This window comes from Chiroxiphia lanceolata, chromosome 6 (genome assembly GCF_009829145.1).
Source record: "Chiroxiphia lanceolata isolate bChiLan1 chromosome 6, bChiLan1.pri, whole genome shotgun sequence".
Lineage (NCBI taxonomy): Eukaryota > Metazoa > Chordata > Aves > Passeriformes > Pipridae > Chiroxiphia > Chiroxiphia lanceolata.
The window spans coordinates 63,202,877-63,222,701 of record NC_045642.1 but is presented as its reverse complement, the minus strand read 5'-3'; the positions used below and the strand labels follow the sequence as shown (position 1 = coordinate 63,222,701).

At 56.1% G+C, this 19,825-nt stretch overlaps 2 protein-coding genes across 2 annotated transcripts in view; both read right to left on the bottom strand.

Moving 5' to 3' along the window:
• NIN (ninein) overlaps window positions 1-15,672 on the bottom strand; it is a 59,431-nt gene extending 43,759 nt beyond the window's left edge. Inside the window, 3 exon segments of the mRNA XM_032692033.1 lie at window positions 3,297-3,378; window positions 9,442-9,645; window positions 15,619-15,672. Coding sequence (XP_032547924.1) covers window positions 3,297-3,378; window positions 9,442-9,624 — 265 coding nt within the window. The 5' untranslated portion in view covers window positions 9,625-9,645; window positions 15,619-15,672.
• LOC116788859 (maestro heat-like repeat-containing protein family member 6) overlaps window positions 1-19,825 on the bottom strand; it is a 946,858-nt gene that overhangs the window by 308,676 nt on the left and 618,357 nt on the right. The gene's annotated exons all lie outside the window — the stretch shown is intronic.

Below are 19,825 nucleotides of genomic sequence, written 5' to 3'. Positions count from 1 at the left end.
GGGAGGGAAGAAAAAAAAAAAAAAAGCCTGATTTTTTTTTTCCTTTCCCCTAATCGCCCACAGAAATGATTTTTTTTTTTCCTTTTCTTCCTTTCCCCACCCTTAAATCTATTTTACTGTCCCAACAATGACCCGTGGACAGAGAGCAGTGATGGTGGCAGCAGCAGCCAGTCCAGTCCCACGGGTCTCAGGGGCTAAAATAATCACTATTTTAAACCACATCCAAGCCTTTTTCTGCTTTTCCTGGAATCTCCCCATCCCTCTTCCCAGCAGAGCCGGGGTTTGCCCAGCCAGCTGATGCTCTGGTTCACAGATGGGTCTGTGTCCCCACACCATCATCCTCAAGGGGACAGAGCTGATGACAGCAGCACTGGGAACTCTGCCTGCCTTGGTTTCCAGGGCTTCTTCCCAGGCAAAGCGCCCACAGCATGCCAGGAACAACCTCCCTGCCAGTCTTCCCTTTGCAAAGGGAATTTTGCCTCTTTGCCAAGAAAAAAAAAATACCATATAAATATATCAGCTGCTCTCTGCAAGCCTCAGTGCTTCTCCCACCTGCTGCTTCCTCCCAAAATGAGGAAACCCCATCGGCTGCTTCTGCAGGAACCACGGCAGTTTTGGTTCCTTGTCCCCAACCCAGAGATCCTGATGTGACCCCAGGGCTGCCCTGTCGTAGATCTCAGACTGGTTTGGGTCGGAAGGGACCTTAAAGACCATCTCATCCCAGCCCCTGCCGTGGGCAGGGACACCTCCCACTAGCCCAGGTTGCTCCAACCTGGCCTTGGACACTTCCAGGGATCCAGGGGCAGCCACAGCTCCTCTGGGCAACCTGTGCCAGGGCCTCCCCACCCTCAGTCAACAATTCCTTTACAATATCCCATCTAAACCTGCCCTGTGGCAGTTTGAATCCATTCCCCTTGTCCTGTCACTCCAGGCCCTTGTCAGTAGTCCCTCTCCATCTTTCCTGTCAGGTCCCTTCAGGTCCTGGAAAGCCACAATCAGGTCAGCCCAGAGCCTTCTCTTCTCCAGGCCGAACAATCCCAGTTCTCTCAGCCTTTCCTTATGGGAGAGCTGCTCCATCCCTCTAATCATCTTGGTGGCCTCCTCTGGACTCGCTCCAACAGCTCCATGTCCTTCCTGTCACCCCCAGGCTCCTTGTGCTGAGCCATCCTCCCCGAGCCAGGAGCATCCACAGGGACAAGGATGATGCCCCCAGCCAGGTCCCTTGGCCATGCTGCACACGCAGAACAGACCAAAGCCACGAGCCCTCCAGTGCTCCCAGACCCAAGTGACCTTCCCATCACCCAAATCCCTGGATAAAACCACAGCATCGCAGCACACAGTCGCCTCCTTCCAGATCAGACTCCACAGACACAGCAAACAGCCTTGAAATCTCTGCCTTTTTTTTTTTTTTTTCCTCCTCTAAATTAAATTTTCATTTAAATGATATGATTTAGAGCTCTTAACTCAATTTTTCCCAAGCCTGGGGCGGGCTGGAACACCAGCATTTCCACACTCCCTGACAGTTTGACACCAACAAGCACAAAGCAGCTTGTTCTCCAAATCTCCGGTTTGATCTAAATTAAAAGAAGCAAAGACTTTGGCGTTAACCAACCTGTCAAAATGCATTAACAATAAAATGCCTCCCAGGCCTGCCTGGTGCTGGCTCCCTACCTGCACCCCATGCCCTTTGATTCCCTGCCATTCCAAACCCAGCTGACAAACGTGTCCCCAAGGAGGGCTCTCCGGCCTCACTCGTAATTTCCCTGGCGAAAACCCCAAATTCAGCCGTTTCTGGAAGATTTATTTACATTTCAATCAAGCTGGAGCTCCTCAGCCATATGATTCCCCAATAAAATGCAGAATGCTGGGATTAGTTCTGCTTCACTGGGGTGCTGGGGTTGCCTCCTGCTCCGTGCCAGCTCCTCTCCAAGGGGCTGGAAGGGATCGGAGCAGATCCGACCCCTCACCACACACCACAGTGCTCCCCCCTCTCTCCCCAGCACCCACTGACCTGTGCTGGGAAATTCCATTAAGGAATGCCTGGTGCAAGAGCTGTCATCACCCATCTCCCTCTAAGCATTAAGAGCTTTGGAAATGAGAGGTGGAAATAATAAAAATAATCCATCAATCACATCTCTTCAACCCTGTGGTTTTTGCAGCCTATCTGAGGGGGAAAGGTGTAATTTTGCTGGCAGGCTGCTCTCTCCAGAGTGGGATGTTCCAGCTGGGATTGATGCTCCAGGAGAGGAAACCTGGAGTTTCCCCTCTCCGCCCTTGCTAAGCTGTTTTCTCCTTGGGGGATTTCGCTCCCCCTGCTGCTCCAAAGGCAGGATTAGGGATTTACATACAGGTGTGATACCAGCTGGAGCTGCAGGGGCCCAGCCCACACCTCCCAGTGCTCCCAGCACCACCAGTCCCTTGTGCACTGGGAGGGGGGAGGGCACATGAAGCTGTAACCAATATTTCCTGCCAAGGGAAGCCTAAAAAGCTACATTTTCAAGGCACACTGAGCCAAAGCAAGATAAAAACAGGACAGTGAAGACTCACAGTACTGTCCCATCCCTAGAAGTGTTCAAGGCCAGGCTGGACAGGGCTTGGAGCAATGCAATCTAGTGGAATGTGTCCCTCCCCATGGCAGGGGAGTGGAACAAGATGGTCTTAGGTCCCTTCTAAACCATTCTAGAACTGTCCAACCGGCCCCAACCTGGTTTGTCAGGGAGTTCACTTTGTTCAGGAACACTTTGGACCAGACTGACTGTTTCCTGGGAGAAATACAGAGTAGCTTCCTATGGGGCCACACTCACCCTGCTCATCTCAGGCACAAGGAAACAGAATGGACTAGAAAAATATAAAAATCAACATTAGTCCCAGCTGGGGAAAAAGCACCAGCAGCAGCATTAAAGCAGCTATTTGATTGCCTGCCCACAAGCCATCCACTCCTAAAGCATCCCTGGCCACCAGAAGTGCCATGGGATGGAGAGACCTCAGCCCATTTTGCAGCCCTGAGACATCCTGAGCATCTGAAGTGCTGTTATAGCTCTTCATAGGAGACATCACGTGCCCCTCCGGGCATTTAGATCATGGTAATGGGATATAAATATCTTATAGCTCTGAAAATGCTTTTTCACAAGGCTCCATAACAGACCTCAAACTCTCCTCCTCCCCAAGTCAGGCTCTTCTGCTTGGGTAGCCAATCTCAGCACCTAAAAAGCACTTTCTCTAAGTCCCTCTGTGAGAGCCACCCATGTCTGCTTAGCCAAAGGAAATATAATATTTTGGATAATTTTAGTATTTACCTGGTTCTTGGAAGTGCTCTTCATTTGACAGGGTTCTGGATAAGATGAGGATAAGTGCTTCTTTAAACTGATCAAAGTGGACCTGTGGGGGGAAAAAAAAAAAAAGGAAGAAAAGAGGAAATCAACTGGTGCAGATAGTTAAATATGAGGGCAATAATCCAAGCAAGGAGATGGGCAGCAATGGATATCACTCAGACCACGCTGAAACACGAGTGCCTGTGTCTGCTGACAACAAAGGAATCTCAGCTCCTGCAGTCTTGGAGCCTGGGGAAGTGACAGCAAGGGACATGAAGACACAGCCAGAGTCTCTGGGCATCTGGAAAAACTTATTGCTATCACAGAATGACCCAGAGCCACTGTTTTCATGCTGTTGGTTGGGTTTTTCCAGCAAGCAAAAAGCCAAATTAACATGTCCAAAGGAGCAGGGAACATCTCCATTGCTTGAGGTGACTTGACCAGGGTCAGGGATGATAAGGGATGAGAGATTTGGTCGTGGCAATGTTCCACTGCCCTAATTAAGCTTCAAAAACCACTGGATGGCAGAAAACCCACACCCTTTTCCAGGGCCCCGGCTCCTGTAGTTCCACTAGAGCTGGACAGGGAATACCAGGTCTGGAGCGTGGCTGGGAAAACCACAGAGGGATGATCCTGCCACTGAGGTTTTTTTTTCCCCCCCTCCCTCTTCCATCTGTGCCTTCCTGGAAAGCCTCCTGCCTCATGGCCACAAACAGTCACAAAGGGGCTCCAGCTCCTTCACAGCCATGCCGGGGAATGTCAGCAATTCCAGCCGTGGGGGACGGAAACCCAGGGACAGCTGGAGAAGCTATTTGACATGGGTCAGTGGTGAGGCAGAGCTGGCTGCTACGATTTCTTTTGGCTAAATAAATCTTAGAAGAATTTTTAGCGTTGAACAAGAGATTTTGAATTTAAAAGAACCCACTGAGGCTGCTCTGGCTGAAGTCGATTGCTGCGAATCCAGAGCCACAGAGGGGATTTTAATGCTGCACAAGCAACAAAAGTTCATGTTTGAAGTTGTCCAGCTTGTTTTTGGGGTCAAGCAAGCCCAAAAAAAAGGCCAGCAAGCTCCACGGCAGGGAGGGGACACAGGTGAGCCATGGGGGTGCAGGGGAGCACCTCACTCAGGCAATGCCCATCACCCCCGTGGTTCTAAAACATTTTTGAACACGTTTTTTAAGCACAGTTAAAAATATGTTCAGCAAAGAAACTCGTCAGGGATGCCTTCATCTGAATACTAATTGCTGCCATCCATTTCCAAACGCTGGTGTACTTCCAAAGGACAGTTTACAGAGAGAGGAGAATTCCCCCGATTAAAAAAAAAAAGCAAACTTGACATTTAGACTAAATGAGGATGAATAAAAGATGAGGGTGTTCAAGTAACAGGTTCTCTCCCCCTGGGATCTTCTCAGGAAGGGAACAGTGACAACGGAGCTGGTCCCTCAGATGGGCGCTGGGGCTGGCTGGGTTTGGATTAATAAAACAAAAAAAAATAAAATAAAACTCACTTTGCATCACTGGTGCCAACACACTGAATTAAACAGAGCAAAACCACCTGGGCAGGTGTGCTGCACCACCTGCTCTGCCCAACAAGCCCCTAAGTGGTGTTTGCATTAATGAAGAGGAGGAAGGGTGAAGGGGCTGAGCCCTCACTCAGCTGCACAAGGGACAGATGGCCCCGGCACCACAGAGCAATTTTACCATGACCACCACATCCAAAGGAGCCCCTGGAAGGATTAGGCTGCGGGGCAGGACATGGCCATCCTCCAGCCCCCCATGCCAGTGCTGTGCTTGGCTGCACAGCAGGATTTAAAATGCAAATCAGCAGCAGAGGGACAGGAACAAGGAGTTTCCCCCTTGTGCCTTCCAAGTGGCAGGACCCCACTCTGGAGGTGGAGTCCCAGCTGGCAGAGGGGGAGATTTTTCTTCAGGATGGGCCAGAGGTTTTTTTTTAACAACAGATAACCAGGAAAACCAGTCTCTGTGGTGCATGTCTGACCTTGGATGTTGCACGTTTGCACACAAAGAGTGCTCATTGAGTTAGAGAAATACAGCTGATAAAATTAGGAGCTGGGCTCAAGTACAAGGCAGCCACGGAACAGCAAAGCCACCAAAGCTGCAGAAATCCTTGAGTGAGGGTGGGGAGGCCCTGGTACAGGCTGTCCAGAGAAGCTCTGGCTGCCCCTGGATCCCTGCAAGTGTTCCAGGCCAGGCTGGACAGGGCTTGGTCTAGTGCAAGGTGTCCCTGCCCATGGCAGCAGGGTGGAACTGGATGATCTTCAAGGTCCCTTCCAACCCACTACATTCTGGGATTCTATTTTGGAACTGCCAACTTGTGCATCTGCTCGTGGGGGTCTCCAACAGCAACTCAAGGCTGATCCCAACCAGCCCCGAACGCAGCGGAATTCGGGATGCGATGCCACAAGGTTTGTGCCCACCCAGAGACGTGGATCACAGGCCCCTGCAAACTCCCCCCGGCAGAGCTCTGAGGGCACAACAACTCCCTGGGCGAGGAGAACTTTCCCAGGACAAGTAAATCAGAGGCAAACAAGACTAAACACCGAGGGAGGCACCGCCAGCCCAGCCCGGCCTCCCCACGGGAATCAGGGACCAACCAAGCTGCGGCTGCTGAGCAACCCCAGCTCCTCGGAGAAATCCCAAGCCTGCTTTGCAGCCACTTCCCTCTGAAGCCGTGACTTATTAGCACTAGAAAGAGCGTGTGCACGTGCCAAGGTACCTGCTGCTCCCCGCTGTCTGCCCCTGCAATGCAAAGCAGTTTGCACACCCGGTCTCTCTCTCCGGGGCAAACCGGCACCGGTGGCTCCTTCCAGCTCCCTTCTCCTTGATCTTCCAAGCACGGTCCTATTCCCAAAGCTCTGCCCCCGTTTGCAAATTCCTGCTAGCAGAGGCGGCCAGAAGGCTGCAGAGGGAAGCGTCTAGTAGGGAAGACGTAGAATCATGGAATGTCCTGAGCTGGAAGGGACCCACAAGGATCATCCAAGTCCAACTCCTGGCCCTACACAGGACACCCCAACAATCCCACCCTGTCCCTGAGAGCGTTGTCCAAACGCTCCTGGAGTTCTGGCAGCCTTGGGGCTGTGCCCACTGCCCTGGGGAGCCTGGTCAGCGCCCAACCACCCTCTGGGGGAAGAACCTTTCCCTGATGTCCAACCTAAACCTCTCCTGACACAGCTTCACACCGTTCCCTCTGGTCCTAACAAGGCAATCTTGCAACAGCATCAGAATAGGGCAGTCTTGCAACCTTGCACCCAAGCCTCCTGCATGGCCTGCAAAATTAAGAGGAGCACACTGCACATTAAGGGGAACAGCATCACTGCGGGCACAGAGGGAGGATATTTTGCAAGAGGTCACCACCCACAGCATTGAAGGGAGCTGATGAGTGAAACCCCACACTGTGGTGTCCTTGCTGCAGGCTGTTAATGCAATAGTGCAGCTGAAACCTGAGCTCCCCATCCCTGCTCCAGGATGGTGCCAAGGACAGTCCCTGGGCAGGGTTCGGAGGTGCCCGACTTCATAGAATCCCAGAATGGTTTGAGTGGGAAGGGACCTTAAAGCTCATCTCCTTCCCACTCCCTGCCATGGGCAGGGACACCTTCCACTAGACCAGGTTGCTCCAAACCCTGTCCAACCTGGCCTTGGACACTTCCAGGGATGGGACACGATTTCCATGTACTTACCCCCATCCCTGCACATCACCCAACCACAGCCCATGTGCACTGTCCCCAAAACACCCTGAGTTTGCTGCTAATTAAAGGGCACAGAGAGGGCAGACAGACAGACACACCTGCAGCCGTCCTCTCGTTCCCACCACCAAGTGTGAGGGGCCTGAGGAAACAGCCCTCCTGAGGAATCCCAGGAATTGCTGCGAGCATCACCTCCGCACGCAATCCCGTGAGGAAAACAGTTCTGGGGTGGTTTGGCTCTGCCACGAGTCAGGGCAGGATTTACCTCCCCCAGCAGAACCCATTAATCCCCAAAGCATTGCAGGTATCCAGCCCCTCACCCGATGTCAGCTCAGCTCCTGGTCCAACCAAGCACTCCCTGCCCGCGGCAGAGGGTTGGAACAAGATGATCTTTAAAGTCCCTTCCAACCCAAACCATTCCATGATTCTACGATCCCGGAGCATTCATCCCTGGAGCAGAGCCCCCACACAAAAGCAAGCACGTGGCCCCGCTGAGTTGCCCCTCAGCAGACAAAACCGTCCCCCCGCCGCCGCCCCCCTCCCCGGTGCCCTCCCATAAATCCCGGCCCCTGGAAGTGCAGGAGAACAAAGGCTGGGACCATCTGCGGCGAGGAGCTGGCGGGGCAGGTGCAAGAAGTCTGTGCTCAGGGAGCAACATGTTCTCTGCTATTCTCCCGATGTGATTCCTAGGAAACCCCAAGGATCCGAGGGCTATTAAATCCGGCTCGCGCTCAGACACGGGCCATTGCTGCTGCTAACGAGCACCAGCACCAGGGAGACGGGAGGGAGGAAACGCAGGAGACACAGATTATCCTGACACAGATTATCCCGACGCTCAAGTGGCAGGTTATAAGGGAGAACCATTCCCAGAGACAAAAAGGAATGAAATAAAACGGGATGCCTCGTGCCCTGGGACGGCTCACAGGGATGGAGCTCCCGGTTGGGATGGGGTGAGTGTGACCCGGCACTAGGGATGCTTTAAGAGGGGCTTTTTGGTGCTGCCCTGTGACAGCCACATCTTTAGTAGGGCCCTTCCCCTCCCTCTATCCCACAGGTGGCAAAGCCAGATGATAGGACAAGGGGAAATTGCTTTAAGCTGAAGGAAGGCAGACTTAGATTAGATGTTAGGAAGGAATTTTTCCCTGTGAGGGTGGGGAGGCCCTGGCACAGGTTGCCCAGAGAAACTGGCTGCCCCATCCCTGGGTGTGTCCAAGGGCAGGTTGGACAGGGCTTGGAGCAACCTGGGCTAATGGAATGTGTCCCTACCCATGGCAGGGGGCTGGAACTTGATGATCTTTAAGGTCCCTTCCAACCCAAGCCATTCCCTGGTTCTATAACAGCATCCGAGCAGCATAAGCTCAAGACAACGGAGCATAACAAAGCCTCTGGTGCTCCAGGAAATACCACAGTGCAGTTCCAAAGGTCAGAAACCTCCACCTGGATTCATCCCTGTTCCAGGCTCCAGCACCACTCTACGCCATGGCCCCGGGGCAGGCAGGGAAGAGGCGGCTTTGTTTTTTAAAGGAATTTTGTTCTTGAAAGCTACAGTTTAATCAGAAATTGGAGTCGGAATAACCACCTACCTCCTGTCTGTCGAGAGCCCAGGCTGCCCTGCTCCACATTTTCCGATTTTAACGAGCAGTGATGGGATTTCAGGGTGATTTTAAGGGAAGGATCCAATGCACTCTGAGCACAGCGTGCTAATGCAGAAGGCACAAGGACATGTGGAGATCCCCCCAAGGGCAAGCAGCTTCTGCTCAGTGCCCTGGCATTTAACTCCCTAAAGGTACAACCACAACCAAAAAATGGCTTTGGAAAGCCACCAACACCAGGTAAATGGACAAAGGTGGCCAAGCCAGTGACTGCCTGAGTTGGACAATATTCTCTACCTTGGAGAGACGTGCACGACTGCACACAGCCCTGCCAGCCTAACCACAGCTTAAGCCAACGTAAATCACAGGCTCAAGCCCTGGATTTAGGTCCTTGTCTCATCCCAAGGGCTGCAGAGTTTGTGCAAGCACCTGGTGAGCTGGCTCAGGGAGCTGACCCAGGCCAGCAGCAGCACAAACCAGTGCCAGGGGCACAGGTACTGTGTGAGCAGAGCAGCCAGGACCCAGCACTCGGTCTGGCCTTGGACGCTGGGAAAACACACCAGTGCACAAGGCCAAGCCTAAAGTGATGGCTTCTGAGTTTCAAACCACCTCCAGCCAGGGCAGAGCAGTTCCCTTCCCTGTTATCACCAACTCCCCTCTCAGAAGTCACCCTGTGCCCACCCTGCTGAACAGACCACCAGACCCCACAAGTCCTGCAGCCCCAGAACCTCAGGGATGTTGAATATTCAAATTATAGACATTCAGTCTCCTTCCAAGACAATTCCACACACAGGTGTGTCTGGCTCCCCAGCCCCCCCAGGTCCCCAGCCTTACCCTGCCTAGGAGGTTTCCTTGGAGGAGAGTCTGCTGCAGTGCTGGGGCCACCTCCTCCAGGTGCAGCATGTGGCAGAGGTCAGTGAGCTCCTCCTGCCCCAGGGAGCCCGTGCCCGTGCTGTCAAAGCTGTCGAAGAGCTCCTTGAGCCGAGCTTCATACTGGTCCTGCTCAGCTTCATCCATCCCATAGCCTGCCACGCTCACCTGTGGGAAGAGATGGGGCAGGTGAACGTTGACCACGGTGCCCATGGCATGGAATGGTGAAGAACCCCAAGGGCTGGTGCAGGAGCTGCCCACGAGGCTGTTGGTGGCCGCGTGTGTGTTCACGTTGAGCGAACCCGGTGCTCCACCACTGCTCCGGCCTCTCCCACCCCACTGGGGGAAGGCAGAAGTCACACAGCAGAAAGACTAAAGGGAAAAAGCCTGTGGAGCCAAACCCTCCAGCAGGGACAGCCCAGGTGGCTGGGACAGCCCCTAAGTGCCACCTCACTCCGACTCCATGAGCAGCTCATTTGGCTCAGCTGGAGCAGCTGAGGTGCTGCAGGGGAAAATTGTTCCCTTGAGCTTCACTGATCCCCAGGTGTTGCAGGTGATGCTTTGGTGAGAAGATAAACAACCATCCCAGCAGCAACAGCTCAGCAGCTGCACGGAACAGAGGGTGGGGCTCTGCCTGAAGAGGGGAGGGCAGGAGACCCCAACCCAAACCCTTCAGGCCAGGCAGACATTGTGTGCGTCCCCCCCTCCACCAACACAACACACACCCCCGCGCCAAAGACAATCATGGAATCGTCTAGACTGGAAAAGACCTCCAAGATCCAGTCCAACCATTCCCCCGGCACTGCCAAGCACTCACTGCACTGCTCTCCTCCACTGCCAGGTCAAACCCTGGCTGAAGGCAGAGAAAATGCTGCTAAAGTGGCAGCAAACCCAGCCCCGGAGCAGAGTAGACCCTGGTATGCAAACAAGCCAAAATGTGTCTGGTATCCTGCACTGGGCACACAAAGCCCAGGTGGTTCTCCCCCAGCTTGCCTCAGGGCCCTTCCAAGGCAATTTTTCATTCCTCTCATCCATTGCTAACAGAGGATCACAGCCCCAGGAACTGTTCTGGCAGGGGAGCAGAGGGAAATTTCCTGTCTGAAATGAAGCATTTGGCTGGATCCATTTACCAGCCTGGCCTGGGGCTCCCCTCCAGCTTGGGGTGGCAGCAGTGTCACCCAGTGACACGACACAGCCTTGGTGTGGATGTGCCACCACCACCATCATCACCAGAGTGCACTGAGTGACAATAGGCACTGTAGGGATCTGGTATCCCAAAGACACAACTGGGAATCCCGGGATGCTCGGCCAGCCTCGGCCACAAGAATTTTATTCTGGTGACACTGCTGAAGGTTCTCTCAGCCACATTCCCCAAAACAGGGGTTCTATCCAAACCCCCTCACCATCCAGCCCTGCTATGGAGAAGCCCCCTCTCAGCCTCACAGGGTTGTTGTGGCTGCCCGCGTCACCAGCAGCGCTCACAGACATCCCAGAACAAGCAAAGCTGCTCCAACTGCAGCCCAATTTCACCCCCCTGCCCACCAGCACAGCCCAAGCACTGGGAAATCTCCAGGGCAGGCACTGCAGCAGCCGTGTCCTTGATTCCACTGGCTGCAGGAGCAGATGCCAAGGCAGAGCATCCTCGGGATCCCACATCTGTTGAGGGATGCAGGGTCCAGGACAGGAACAGCCCAGCCTGGCTGCCCTTCCTCCTGCACCGACACGGACAAGGATGACCGTGGACACTCCCCATCCCTATATCCCTGCACCTGAGCCTCACACCCTACAATCCCCTGTTTTCCCCCCCTTCAGATCCCTCCTGAGCTGATTTATCACAGCACCCAAGCGCTGCAGGGAGGAGGGAGGGTGCAGACACATTGCACTCAGGGCACAGAGGAGGAGGCAGCACCCAAAAACTCAGGTGCCTGCAAGCAGGAGGAAGGCAACAAACTAGTTTCCACTCTCACTCTGGTATCCTCATTTCCCACCTGCACCCACGGGGCTCCACAGTGGCTGCTGCTGATGCTGGTGTGTCAGGGAGCCCTGCCTGCACATTCCAGCAGCCCCAAAACTCACAGCCAAGCCTGCAGCGAAGGTGACTCCAACCCATGGAGCTTCCCAGGCATTTCTGAGCCTCTTATCTTCAGGGTCAGCCACCTCCTGCCCCCTGGAGATGTCTCCAGCACCCGACCCTACTCCTCCACTGCCAGAACCAGTTCCCCCAGTCAGACAGCACAGAGAGTTAAATGCCATCTCCCATCATGTCCCTGAGCATCCATGCTGCTGGAGCACTGGGGTCACCCCTCTTGGTGCCACACCGGCAAGAAGCCCCAAAATCTTACCCCGGGCAAGTCCAGATGGGCTCCAGGTGGAGGAGGCATTAGGGAGCCCATAAAACCAGCAAGAAAAATACAATTCCCAAAGGAAAAGGTGGGTGCCTGGTCCCTGCCAGGGGCCAGACCTGCCCTACAGCCCAGGTGAGATTCTGGCACGCTGGCCCTGGCAGCCTCACACGTCCCCGCGGTCGGAGCTCACTGGGGACCCAACCACCCTTGCACAGCCCGGGAAAGGGATTTCCTGCTTTCCAGCACAAAAAGCGTCGGGAACCAACAGCAAAGGACAGGGCTCTTTGCCTACCTGCAGTCAGTCAGTGCCAGGAGGCTGCCAGCAGCCGGGCGATCCCGCACGCATCCTGCACAACCTCCATCTTAGGAAGCCGGCTCCGGCGCGCAGCCGGCTGCGCAAGGTGACCCAAGATGCCTACTCCCGGCTGAATTATTCAGCAGTGCTTCGAGAGGGTGTGTGTGTGTGTGTGTGTGTGTGTGTAAAAAAGAACCCAACCACCCAACCCTCCTACCTGATGAGCCGGCGAGGCTTGCCTGGCATCGCCCAGCAGTCACAATAATGAGGTCAGCGGCATCAGAGCCCCGGCGAGCGCAGCCACCTTCGGCACCCGCGCGCCGGGGGACTGGCAGCAGAGAAAGGGCTGGGAGGGGAGGGGGGGGGGGACACGCACAAGAGGCACACAAAGCCCGAATTAAAGCCCCGGCCTTTCATCTCTGCTCCAGATGGGCCAGCAGCTGAGATGCAGGAGGGCGGCCGGAGCGGGCGGGATAATGGGGGCAGGCGGGCAGCAGCTGAGCGGGGGCTCCCCGGTCCCCTGCGAGGAGGAGAGGGGTCCCCGCACGGGGCATCACTTTGTTCAGATTTATTGCTGGCCTTCTGTGTCGTTTCAAGTCCCCCAAAATGACCGGCTTGAGCAGGCAGCGCTGAAAGGTGCAGGTTTAGGAGAGCCACAGCCACATTATTCCTTATTTCTGTTCTCCCTACAACAACTCCGGGGAAGCAAAGCGCTCGGGGATGATGAGAAGAGGAAGTTTTCACCGGCGTTTCTTTCCTTCCCCTAAATCCACCCCCCCCTCCTGAGAGCCAGATAACCTTCACAGCACACAATGTAGAGGCCTGATAGGACTAAATTCCCAGCTAAATTTAACTCAAACAATATAGGCTTAAACAGTAATTACTGCGTCGCATATTAAGTGCCTGGAATCAATACCAACCCCCAAGCTTTAGCCTGGAGCTAATGAAGACACAAATTACCTGGTCAATCAATGGCATCAGCAATTAAAAACACTACAATTAGCACGATTACCTTTTTAGGGGTGAAAACCAATAGGAACCACAGAATCCCAGAACAGTTTGGGTTGGAAGGGACCCTAAAGACCATCTCATTCACCCTGCCATGGGCGGGGACACCTTTCACCAGACTGGTACAAAACCACGTTTCCTGCTGTACAAGGGCACAAGATGGAGATTCTGGGGATGATTTGCCCAGACGTCCCCATGGGCTGCAACACCAATTAAGGCTATGGGTACCCTGCCCTCACCCCAACCAGCCCTCCGTGGAAGGGTAGTGGCCTCAATCAAGTCACTGCTTTCAAGGACAGCAAGGAGAACGCTGATTTTGCTGCTACTTCTGGTCCTCTGGACTCAAACAGGGCCTGGTAATTAGCAGTCACTACCCAGTAGCATCCTGTGGCCACCTCCAAAACACAAGCACCTGCTCCCTGGGATGTCACAGCCCTGTAGTGTCCACCCTGTGCTGGAGAGCACGGCCATGTGTGGACAGTTTAAAGCAACTTTCCCTCCCTGCTGCGCTTGTGACAACGGGGACAGTGTGAACACAGCTGGCAAAAGCCACCAGGACCCCAGTTTGTAATGGTGGGGTTTATACAGGATGCCCAGCAGCCACCAAAACCAAACCCTTGAGCCCTTGCTGGAAAACCAGAGCTGAGATTGCCTCAAACTCATTATCTCCTCCCCCTAATGAACCATTTCATCCATCGCAGCTGCAGCGAAGCGGCTCTGATGAATCACAGGATGACCCGAGTTGGAGAGACTCACAAGGTTCATCCAAGTCCAACTCCTGGCCCTGCACAGACACCCCAACAATCCCACCCTGTCCCTCAGAGCGTTGTCCAAACACTCCTTGAGCTCTGGCAGCCTTGGGGCTGTGACCACTGCCCTGGGGAGCCTGTTCAGTGCCCAACCACCCTCTGGGGGAAGAACCTTCTCCTGATATCCAACCTAAACCTCTCCTGACACAGCTCCAGCTGTTCCCTTGGGTCTCCAGAGAAGAACTCAGTGTCCTGTCAGTGCACAGACCCCCAAGCCCCCCCACCGTGTTGGGGCAATTTCCCAGCTCAGCCCACCCTGTCCCTTCTTGGGAGCAGCAGCTCCACAAAGGGTCACGCCGAGAAACCAAAGGGAAAGGGAAAAACAAAACCCAAAAGGACAATGAAGCACCTAAGTATCAGTAAATCACTTGACAGCACGCTCGGCTCTTCAAGGGTCACCACCAGAGTCAGCCTTACAGCTGGCGGTTCCTCCCCCCGATTGACCACGCTCATAATTCTCGCTTTGCACCTCAATGCCACCTCTCCCCGTGCACCCCAAAACACCCCCAAACCCCTCCAAAGTTGGCAGAGAGCAGAGATTCTGTTAACCAAGCTCCACTCCAGATTAGCAAAGCAGCGATGGCGCATAAAAGCACTATAAATTTATGTAAAGAGCTTCAAAAGCAGCGCAGCGGTTTGAATATTCACGCCAGCCCGGTATTTGCATTGTAATAGGGCTTTTCACTCCCAGCCTTCCCTCCGTAAGGAAAAACAAAGCGCCCATCTGGTTTGATTTTGCAAATCGGGCTGGAGTCGCTCAGCAGTAACTCGGGGAGCCCCGGGTGCGATAAAGCCCAAGGTGGAGGCACAAAGCTGATTAGTTCAGAAGTAAACAAAGCGAGCCGGTAATTTATCCAGCGACGCCTCGTGCGCCGGGAAATGAAGGATCCAGCAGTTCCCGAGGAGCTCAGACACGCACCGGCTGCGATAAACCTGGGCTGTGCTGAATCACGGCGATAACGCGCCCATCGCCTCCCGCCAGCTCCGGTCTGGGGAGCACCCGGGGAAGACGGGCAAGATACACCCAAACTGTCACCCACCCGAGCTGTCACCCACTCACACAGCAGAACCCCGGTGCACCCAGCGCTGGAACCTCCCAGGCTGTGCATTTGGGCTCTCCTGGCTCACCGCCTCAGCTCCATCCTTACAGGGATGCGCCAAGGGCGAGGGGCCCACGGTTGGTGACCAGACAGCAGATGCTGTCTGCCACCCTGGTGACAGCGAGGGCTTTGCCGCTGACAAAACAACTGCTGTTATTAATTCCTCCAGCCACAGCCGGCTGCTTCCTCCACTCAGCCCGGGCAGAGTGGTCCAGAACCCGCTCCCAGCGTTTGGAGCATCCCTCCGGGGACTGGGACGCACGCCGGGATGGGGCGTCCTTGGCAGGAGGGCGAGCGGCACCCGGTGCCGCTCACCCCTCTGGACCACGGCCAACAGCGCAAAGGGGACCTTGGGGGGCTTTGCTGTAGCACCCACATGCAGACACTCCTAAAGCCCTCCCCGCACCCTCTGGCTACAAGACCTGTCCCCATCACTGCCCTCCTGCAGCATGTACCCGCTTCCAGCATCCCTCTTCCTGCAGCATCCCCCCCCCCCCTCCAGCATCTCGTTCCTCCAGCAACCAGCATGCTCCCTCTTCCTCCAGCATCCCCCTCCCTCCGGAGACCCTTCCCCACGCACCCACCTCGCCGCTGCGCCCCTTCCCCGCCGCCCCGTCCCGGCGTCCCGCACACGCGGCCGGCCCCGCCGGGAAGGGACGGGAAGGGAAGGGAAGGGAAGGGGCGGGCTGAGCCCCGGCACCGCCCGCGGAGGAGGGACCGGGGAGGCCAGAGCTCCCTCCTCCCACCGCACCCTGGGGCTCAGTGGTACCGGTACCCTTTCCTTTCCCTTCCCTTCCCTTCCCCGGCATCCCCGCACCCCCTGCCCCGCTCCCGTCCCGGCCTCACCGGCTCCGGTGCCCGCGGGCGCGGCGGGAGCGCTCGGAGCGTTGCGGGTCCGGGGGAGGCGCCGCGTTCAAATGCGGCCGCGTTTATTGGGCCGAGGCTCGGGGGCGGCCCCCGAGGGTGCGGGGCGGCCCCGGGGCGGGGGGACCGGCGGCCTTTGTGCGGCACCGCCCGGGACCGCCCCCCGCCACGGGGGAACGGCTGCGGGGGTCTGCGGGGATGTCCCGCACCGCTGGGGCACCCGCGTGTCACCGCTGTCCTGCACCCACGTGGCATCAGCCCAGCTCCCCGCTGTCGTGTTCCCCAGGGTGGCATCAGCCCAGCTCCCACTTCCTGTGCCCCAGGGTGGTACCATCCAGGCTCTCCAGTGTCCTGCAGCCCCGGGTGGCATCACCCCAGCTCCCTGCTGTCGTGCACCCCAGATTGGCATCACCCTGGCTCCTGCCTCGCCCCAGGTGGCATCATCTCAGTTCCCATCATCCCACAACGCAGGGTGGCATCACCTCGGCTCCCTGCTGTCCTGCAGCCCAAGGTGATATCACCCCAATGTCCTGTCCCCCAGGGTGGCATCACCTTGGTTCCTATCATCTCGCACCCCAGGAGGACACCACCCTTGCTCTTTGTTGTCCTGCCCCCCAGATGTCACCCCGCTGGCTCCCCACTGTCCTGCACCCCAGAGGGGCACCACCCCAGCTCCCAACTGTCACGCCCTTCAGGGTGGCATCAGCTCGGTTCCCATCACCCCTCAGCCCAGACGGACATCACCCCAGCTCCCTGCTCTGCTGCCCCCCCAGGTGGCATCACCTTGGTTCCCCACCATCCTGTACCCCAGGGAAGCATCAGCCCGGCTCCACACCGTCCTGTCCCCCAGGGTGGCATCACCTCAGTTCCCATCATCCCACACCTCAGGGTGGCATCACCCCGGCTCCATTCTGTCCTGCGTCCCCGGGGACGTGGCCCTGCAGCTCCACACCGTCCCAAAAAAACCCAGCATCACGGCACCTAGCCCTGCCATCACCCCAGCACCCGTGGGAGCCCCGCACACCGTCCTGCCTGTGCCCCCCACTCACTTGGGGGGGGTCACAAATCCAGGGACCACCCTCTGCCCCACGAGACATCCCGCGGGGGGGGGGGGCGGGGAGCTGACACACGATCCACAGGCACCAGCAAAACTCCAACCCTTATTTAAAACTCGGCAGTCCCGGTTGGAAGCTGGAGCCGTCGGCCGCCCACGCTCCTGCTCAGCGCCAGCTGAGCCGCAGGGAGCCGGCAGTCCCCAGGGCTTGTGGCTTGTGGATTCTCTGATGGCTCATGAGGGGTTACACCCACACTGCAATCCGCTCTCGAGCAATTGTATGAGCTGATTTCGCTGCTTTCTTTTTTTTTTTTTTTTTTTTTTGAAAATGCCAGGGGCGAGAGAACTTTTAAGCCGCCTTCCCCTTTTTTGGGGCGACTCCGGCCTGAAGGTTCAAGGTATTTCGGGGGGGGGGAGGAGCGAGGGGAACACAAAAGCCTCACACAGGGGGTTGCATAAGCCTTGCTCCGATCAGAATCCGGGCTTAAAACCCCACGAGGTCCTGCAGCAGAGCCACGGGTGGGTTTGGCAAGCGGCCCCCCCGGCTGTGACAAGGACACAGGGGACACCACGTGTGAGGTAACAGTGTAATAAAATATTTAGGGCCAGCTCTGCTGCACGTCACTGCTGCTGCCCCAGGGCCAGCAAAGGGACACCATGGGACATGGCAGAGCCCCATGTGCCCCAGCACCCAGCAAAGCTCTGTCCAGGGCCGTGTCCGTGTCCCTGCCGTGACAGAGGCGAGGAAAGGTGACTCCAAAGGGAAGGGGCTTTGCCGGACAGATGTCAGCAGCCCCGGCTTTGTGCCGCCCGAGGGCTTTTTGTCTCGGTTTTTAACATTTGCCATTTTTCTCCGGCGCTTTCTTCTGCCCTGACACTTGCTGAGGGGTTTTTCCTTTCTTTCCTTTCTCCCCTCTCTTTCCACATTTGCTTTTCCATCCCTGCTTCAAACACTTTTCCACCGTGTATTATGCCGAAGTTGGAACCATCTGGTGCTTTGTTTTGTTGCGAGCCCGGCGAGTGCCAGGACCTTTATCCCCCTCACCCTCCTCCTCGCCGGTGCCTCGCTAATCCAAGCGACAGCCCCGAAAAGTGTCCCCTGTCACCCAACAAAGCAACTGCCCACACATGGGTGGGAGGTGGGGCATCACCTCAGTGTCCCCATCCCACAGGGATGTGCAGAACCCCGGCTCAGGAGTGCGGGGCTGTATCACCACGGTGCGAATTCCTGACTCATTTTTAGGACCGGCTGTTAGCAGAGGCATCCTGATTTTATTTTTCCCTCGTTTTTCCAGAGGAGGGAAGCGTGCTTCTAGGGAGCCACGGAGCTGTGCCAGACGCGGAGCCCGCCAGCCTATTTTTGGAGCCCCCTTCCAAGGAAGCAGCTGCGTTTGAGGATGGCATTTGCAGGGAGGAAACCTCCGCTCACCCACGTGTCACGTGTGACACGCCACAAAAAAAAACGGGGCACGTGGGAAAAATCCAGGGCTGCTGGAGTCCAACGGCTGGGATGGATCCACGGGCCAGGCTTGGGTTTGGCACAGAGCCACCCAAAATCAGGGTCAGCATCTGCGGGCGCCTGCGCCGGCAGTGGGTGACCCCTGTGCGAGGCCGTGGGCGCCCCGTTCCTGCAGGAACACCCTCCCGGCACGGCTCGGGCTGCTCCGTCACGCTTTCCTTCCCATTTTCCTTGCACAATGGGGCGCTTTGTTCCGAGGCGAGGGAAGGTCCGGCTGCGGCACAGGGAGCTGAGAGCTGCTCCTGCATTCCTGGATCCCGCTCCCGCTGGGAGAGACACCCCCTCATCTCGGCCTCCCGGGGAAGCAGGGCCAGAAAATAGCCAAAAAATCAGCACCAAAAAAAGAAAAAAAAAATAAAAAAAAAAAAATAAAAAGCTGCGGAACCATCAGCGAAGCATAAACGAAGGGAAAAAAAGAAAAGACTCCATAGGAAAAAAAACAGCTGTAGGGAACCTCCCCATCTCCCAGCTGGTGCAGGGAGAAGTTTGCAATGACCTAAGCCTAAACTTTGCTATTTTTTGCACAAAACAAAGGCGAGCCCAGCTAAGCCGCAGTGCTGTCCTGCCTCCGCGGCTGCGGCTCGTTGCTGCCATCACACGTTCGGCTCCCACCGCACAATCGCATTCCCAGCACGGCCGCTCGGGCCTGATCCTGCACACCCTTGCACTGTAGGATTTTCCTTCCAGCCCAGGAAACCCTCATGTGTGCCACTCTTGCTGTGCTGGCTCCTTGTGACAAGAAGCATTTGTGTGCTTGCTCCATCCTGGTGTGCACTCTGCACTGACTCCATGCCGATCCCTTCCAGCCCTCAGGAGCTCCAGATCCCTCAGGCACCTTGCCCATCCCCGTGGGGACCATTTCTCCCATCATCTTCATGACAAACCACTGCCACGTGCCCCAGCTGCAGCCCCAGTGCCCACTGGGAATGGGGAAAATCTGGGAGTGGAAGGAAAAAGCTCTTGTGTGTGAATCCAGCTGGATCTGTTGGTCATTTCTCACGTTCTCCTGCCCCTGTGGCATGGGAAGAGCAGCTTGGGCCTGGCTTGTGCCACCTTATTACAACACCTGCTGATGGGGAACATGCACCTGCCTGCCCACAGCCCCGGTTTGACCAGACCTGTTTGTCTTTGGATTTGCATTCAGGGCTGGTGAGGGAGGTTTAGATCAGATATTGGGAAGAAGCTCTTCCCTGAGAGGGTGATGAGGCCCTGGCACAGATTGTCCAGAGAAGCTGTGGCATCCCTGGAAGTGTTCAAGGACAGGTTGGACAGGGCTTGGAACAACCTGATCTAGTGGGACCTGTCCCTGCCCATGGCAGGGGGTGGAACAAGATGAGCTTTAATGTCCCTTCCA